General features: G+C 41.6%; 1 protein-coding gene across 1 annotated transcript in view; it reads left to right on the top strand.

Annotated features, from left to right (window-relative positions):
• Positions 1-862: 862 nt before the first annotated feature.
• TUBE1 (tubulin, epsilon 1) overlaps positions 863-6621 on the top strand; it is a gene marked incomplete at its 5' end in the record, with an annotated part of 10041 nt that continues 4282 nt past the window's right edge. The window contains 6 exons of the mRNA XM_010143194.1: positions 863-915; positions 2599-2656; positions 3249-3364; positions 4378-4499; positions 5728-5915; positions 6468-6614. Of these exons, the coding sequence (XP_010141496.1) occupies positions 863-915; positions 2599-2656; positions 3249-3364; positions 4378-4499; positions 5728-5915; positions 6468-6614 (684 nt within the window). The remainder of the gene's footprint in view (positions 916-2598; positions 2657-3248; positions 3365-4377; positions 4500-5727; positions 5916-6467; positions 6615-6621) is intronic.

The raw sequence follows: 6621 nt of genomic DNA, 5'->3' as shown, positions 1-6621 counted from the left end.
GGTGTCAGCGCAGAGGCAGTCAGTGAGGAGAGAGGGCTGCTCAGGGCTCGTTCGTGAAGCGAGTGATTTACCGCACAGCCGTGCTGACCAAAAGAGCACAGGCAGCGTGGGGCTGTCTTGAGTACCCCGAGCAAACGCCGCTCTTCGTGCCGTGATATAGAGAGACTGTTTCCTGCCAGACAGTGTCTGCGAACAGGCAGCGATGAGCAGTCCTTTGCAACGCCTTCTGTTGGAGCAGCTGCGGAAAGGCTTCGCGTGAAGTGCATGTGCATGTGGAGAGTCTCTTGGGTTCGGTGTGGCCGGGAACAGTGACTGCCAAGTTCTGCTTCATCAGGTCTTTAGGATTATTCTAAGCAATCTATAAAATAATAAAGTATCTAAACTTGCCAGGTCTGTAGCTTTTTGGTGGGGTGGGTAATTCCCACGCCACCCCGCAGCAGGGGATTTAGGGATCAGTGAAACAGTGTAGTGTGCGTTTCTTTCCGCAGAACTTCATGGCCGTGATACCAGTGAGGAACTGGGTGTCGTATCAGGGATGAACTGGGTCAGCGCAGTGGCAGCTATTCAATTTAATAATTGCACTGGCACCTTCAGTAAAATCCTAAACCTTTAGAAATTATGGAAGCGTAGTTGTTTAATCTTGTGCTGAAAAATTAATTTCCTAGTTATGTCCTCCCTTCAGTTGTTAATATCGAGCTGATGCTTCAATGAAATGCTCTCTTTGGAGCTGACGCTCCGATTGGAGTGGGGGAGGTTTGACAGGTGACCTTCAGAGGTCCCTTCCAACTTAAATTGTGCCATGAAGAAGTGCTGAGAATTTCTGATGTTGCACATCATCTTATGTCGTGTCGTTTCCTTATAGAAAGGAATTTATGATGAAGCACTAAGCAGTTTCTTCAGGAATGTAGATACAAGGTAAGTCTTATGAAGCAGCTCGTGAGCTTAATATAGTAGGTCAGTAATTTTAGTGTCTTCTCCTAAGCAATGCTTTCTTTGTCGTATTAGTTTGTGCTAGAAAAAGATTTTGCTTTTTTGTATTCTGCTCAGAGTTTAATTAAAGAGTGTTTGACCAGCCTCCATTTCCTTCCATCGTATGGAAGGCTGCAGCCCAGCATGTGCGTGGCATTGAGGTTTGTCTCAAATTTTAGCTCTTCGAAAGAAGATGCCAGTGCATTGCAGTTTATCGTTGCCGTTCTTGTGGGCAGTTCCTAGAATATCTTCTCTTTTTCTTTTCACCAAGGAAATTTGGTTGTACAGAATGTCTGTGTTTCTGTGTGTGCCGGGTGCAACCACCACAGTAATAACTGACGGGTTGGCTGCAATAGAAACACCTGTTTTCTCTCGAGAGGAAGGACTTACCTCACTGAAGACTGTCGAAGTTTCGAGGAAGATTCCTCTGCCAGCGAAACAGAATAACGGTTATTCAAATCTCGTCTTTTCCGGGAGCTGTTCATGTTCCTGTTGAAACAATTCCCACTTTTAACTGTACCCTCGAACCACGCTTCCGTTAGGGAGAGTCGTTTCAGACTCTGTTGCTCCGGCTGTGAGGTTTTGGCCTTTTGTAACTGTTGGGGTTTGTTCTGGTTTTCTTAAAGAACTAGTTCACCTCTCAGGTCATTGGAAGCATCAAAGTGACAAACCACAGTCTTCTCTGCTAAGCCAAACCACTGTTCAACGTAATTCATGCAGGTGGGCTACGCTGTCAGGAACAGCTGTGAACAGCGCTCTGGCAGAACCAGGCAGACTTTTTTCCTCTTCCGGTGAACTCGGTAAAATGGGAGACATGCTTATGCATGTGTGTGGTTGTAGAGGTAGAAATGCATGTCTGAAACCTGGGGAACGTGGGGATTTCTTTTCAGCTTTAACTTGAGAGCAATTGAGAGTATGGTCTGGTATGAAAGACCACAAGGACAGTAGTAAGAGAAAAAAGTGTTGATTTTAGGGGGTTTTCCCCTCTTTTAGTTTTGTTAGGCCCTAAAGAGAAATACAACTTCTCTAGCTGGGTTTACTGGTGCCATAGTGGGCTCATACAGGGATTTGTGCAGGCTGGAGGTATCGCATGAGTATTGGAGGCTGGAGGCTGCGGGGGGCTGCTCAGCTCTTGAGAAGCGTCTAGACAGCTTCTCTGAGGCTGGGGGCACAAGGTCCTTGAGGAATCCAGCGCAGCCCCATGCTCGTTCCTGACGGGGTTGAGCATGGTCGGAACATGGGGTACTGTAGCGAATTTCAGCTGATGTTTTCAGATGTTGTTGTTGACACTAGAATAGTCTAAGAGGTGCTTTAAATTTAGGCTTGACCAGTACCCAGATTAGGTAAATAACTGACGGGAGAGTCAGATCCATCCTCCAGTATCCCTGCTTTTTTTTTCCCCTGTGTTGAATACAGTTTGCCCAGATGGAAATATCTTGCCCTTCGAGTTCAGGAGCACCAACGTTCTCTGTGGAGGAAATGTGATTGCACACAGTTCCATAGGTTGGCTCAGTACAACCAATCCTGGAGGAAAAAAAAAAGGAAAATTAAGAAGGGAATTTGAATAAAAATTGCCTTATTTTATATTATGATTCCGAGCCTGGATTTCTTCGAACTTTTCTTTTTCAGAAGTGGTGGAGATGGTCCTGATATTTACAAAGGAAAAATCTGCTCTTTAAAAGCACGAGTAAGGCAATCTGTTAAGGTCGTTCTTTTTACACTGCGTAATTATGTCCAACTGTGTGAGAGTTTTCATAGAGTCCTTATAATTGCATGTGGTTTTAGAAATTTTCCTATTAGAAGTAATTTCTAATGGTAACTTCTATGGTTCGGTGGAGTAATGCAGTTGCCGCAGTCTTGCTGAGTAATTTAAATGATAATTTTAATAAAATAATGGCAGATATTACCAACCAAGTCTTTATTTGAATTTTCTAAGGAGTGGGTTTCTTTGAGCCGCTTTAAGTGATTAAGAAGCAAGAAAATTTGAAACATAAAAATGCTTTAATTTCTTTATCCCTAGCTATTGGAGCAACATATTATAAAATTTTAACAAAATTGCATTATCTGAAACGTTGTCCTGTTGAACGACTTCTAACGAATCAGCCAGGGTAAATCTAGTTGGTCTCCTAGTTAATAAATCAATAAAAAAAAGTTTATCGGGAGCACAGTGCAAACAGCATATCTTTTATGTATGGTAAATAATTTTGTGTTTCTTTGTGTGGTTGTGTCGAAGGGTGGTTTGCTTACTGACTGACTTTTAATTCTTTCCTTTTGCAAAGGCGCTGCTGATTGACATGGAGGAGGGTGTGGTGAATGAAATCCTGCAGGGACCGCTGAGGGATGTGTTTGATAGCACACAGCTTATCACAGATGTTTCTGGTTCGGGAAACAACTGGTGAGAATCTCTTCGGAAAGCATTTCTTAGCAACTAATTAGACATCATTTCCCTTTTCAAATGCCAGCAGTAGCTTTCTGGTTCCTCCTGCACCTGGGGAGCTGCAGCATACTACCAGTAAACTTTGGAGCCAGTGTTGCCTGGAGGAGGGCTTTGAGAAGTCTTTTGCAGGGGGAGAATTATGCTGATATATTATTTTGTCTATTTTTTCTTCCTCTTTTTTGATTTCCTTCTTCAAAAGAACGTGCTTTTTATTTTTGTTGCTTTGGTATTCAGCTGCTTCCATTGTTCAGTCGAAGCCATAATCTACTTTGAGACTGCAACTAGTGTGGAAATGACATCGATGAACAAATGCACTTCTGATTTCTAAGCACTAGAGTCTGGCTTGGTGCATATAAACTACATTACCAATACGAAAAATTGAGAAAAAGATTAATTAACATAATGAATTCCAAATTTTCACCAAGACCTTGATGTGCCTGTGAAAATATTCAGTGCACTACAGAATGAAAAGCACATCATCAGCAAATGTACCGCAAGAGTGAAATACGGGGAATAAAGCATCCCGTACCTTCACCATCTAGCAGGCAAGCGTGGTGAAAATGAGCTGTTTAGGGGTTTTTTCTTACTGGTAGCAACTGACTCACGTAGGACTTGAAGGAAGATCAGTGCTCCTATCACACAGCCCTTTTTGTCAAGGAGTGTATAACTTTCATTTCATGATTACAGTTTGATCCTCCAGCGTGGGAGTTTATTTTCTTATTGGCACAACATGATAGTGCACGCTCCAAAGCTGTGGACTTGGTGCTGCTTGCATCCTGGTGATTAAAACCTGTGGGTTTATCGGTGTCCTGACTCCCGTATTCAGTCACACCTTAGCAACTCTCACAAATGAGGTGTTGTACCCAGCTTTGGACTCCAAACTCTAAAATGTTTAAATAGGAGGAGTTGAAATAACAACCTGAAAGATGGAGTGTTGGAATTTTTTTTTAAAGTACTTTTCTTATCCTCAGGGCTGTAGGTCACAAGCTATATGGCTCTCAGTACGGGGAAAACATTGTGGAAAAGCTGAGGAAAACCGCAGAACACTGTGACTGTCTACAGAGTTTTTTAATAATTCATTCTATGGGAGGTGGTAAGTAATTTGTTTTATAGTTAGTGTGGCTGCACCAGCCACAGGTGAAAAAGAAAAACCTGCATCTTGAAAAGAAAATCAATGCAATGATCTACGCCATTCAGAATGCAGAATAAAAAATTTAACACGGTCCAATTAAGTGAATTATTTATTATTTGTTTTGTTAGAGCACTGAGCAGCCCTAATCATGAACTAAGGTAAATGCTACCCAGAACAAAAATACAGCTAAAATGTAGAATACGAGGCAGTGGGTGGCTCGAGGCAGGTACCAAATACAAGGAAACACTGAGGTATTAGTAGTAAGGAGAAGACGACCCAGTGTCCTGGAAACACTGACAGCTTGATTACAACAATGACGTTTTTAATCGCGGGGCAAGAGTTTTCTGAAAGGCTTTGAAGGAGACTTCTGCTGTAGCTTTGTCATTACTGTATTGCCACTAAGCCTTCCTCCCCCAGAAACGCGGGGGAGCGTGGATTCTAACCAGTTGTGATATGGAAAAAGACACAGAAAATCGCTCTCAATATGAAGCAAGAGTTGTGTCGAGGGCCTTTATTGTGCCCATTTGTTTCATTTGAGAGACCCTGCAGATATTGTTTCCCTTATTGCAGAAAATTGTTGGTTTGTTCATAGATGAAACTGTCTGCCGCTGGGTGTGTTAGCTGTCCAGGACAGCTAACCCACAGTTCAGTTCTCAGATTTGAACTCAGTGTTATGTGCTTAGTGCTAAAGAGAATAAAAAGTGTGTGTGCTGGAGGTAAAGGGTTGTTCTGGTTTTGACTGGAGAATGAGAAAGCTTTATAAAGAAAGCCCTGAAGGAAAGTAAAATAATAATTATTAGGGGCAGTTCAATGTTTTTCAAACAAACTTTTTATTTCAAAATCCAAATTAAAATTTTTAAAATAAGAAATAAAAATACTACATCAGAAAAATGTTGGTTATGAAACAGGACTTTTTGGTTTGCAGAAGTTTTTGAGATTTTATACTTCATCCTGTCTGGTATATTATGGGAAATACTTCTGTAACTTAGCTGTTTTGATATCTGGGACCTTACAGCACTTTCCTGATTTAATTTAAATCTGAGTAGCCTCTACTGTCAGCCAAATGCTTCAAAAAGTATTCACTGATATTTTTGAATGAAAAGCTGTATGTGTCCAACATAGGAGACTGAAAGCTTAAGGTGACATGGGGAACCTTTTCTCTTCTCATTCTGTCCTCATTCATAATTAGGGACAGGATCCGGTCTTGGAACTTTTGTGCTAAGTTTGCTTGAGGATGAATTCCCAGAAGTATACAGATTCGTTACTGCAGTTTATCCCTCCGGTGAAGATGATGTGATTACTTCTCCATATAACAGCGTTCTGGCTATGAAGGAGCTTAGTGAACACGCAGACTGTGTGCTGCCAATAGAGAATGAAGTAAGAAATAATATTCCATTGCTGTCAATTTGTTGTTTATTAGACTGCTCATAGGAAGTGTTTCTTCCTTCTGTGTATTGTTCTGAGTACCAAGTCTTAAAAAGCATAATTTCTGTTTTTAAAGTAATAATTGAACTAAGTCACTGGCAGTCTTTTGAAACTAGTATGGGTATCACTGAAGTTGCTATGCACTTTCAGAGTACTCTAGAGTGAACTTTTTCATGTCTATTTCAAGGTAAACGGTGAAAAGCTTCTGTGTACTGAGGTCGTCTTTTAGCAATCAGTTTGTGTATAGTGTTAGTAGAGTCCCGCAAGGGAATGTCCGACTGCCCCTAATGCCAACAGGCTTGACTTTACTGATGGGTGATATGGGCCTCCTAGGCATACCTGACTGTGCAAACCGCCAGACTCATCGGAATCTAACTCTGATGACTCTCGTGCTGTTTGCTTATGCAAAAAAGAAAGTGAAATACATTTAGAGAATGTATTTTTGCCTTCACAAAAGCTCTGTGCTCAAGACTCCTTGTGTGCTTTTCTTTCTCTCTCTCCAAGTCTCTGTTTGATATAGTTAATAAAATTCATCAGATGATCAATTCTGGGAAGCTAGGGTCAACTGTGAAGCAAAACAGCTTGGTAACATCAAGTGCAGGCAGTGCAACAACTGCGCAGGAGAAGCCGTTTGATGCCATGAATAATATCGTAGCCA

The sequence above is a fragment of the Buceros rhinoceros genome, unplaced genomic scaffold (assembly GCF_000710305.1).
Source record: "Buceros rhinoceros silvestris isolate BGI_N320 unplaced genomic scaffold, ASM71030v1 scaffold9789, whole genome shotgun sequence".
Lineage (NCBI taxonomy): Eukaryota > Metazoa > Chordata > Aves > Bucerotiformes > Bucerotidae > Buceros > Buceros rhinoceros.
The sequence above is the reverse complement of the archived record's forward strand: the minus strand, read 5'-3'. Positions and strand labels throughout refer to the sequence as shown.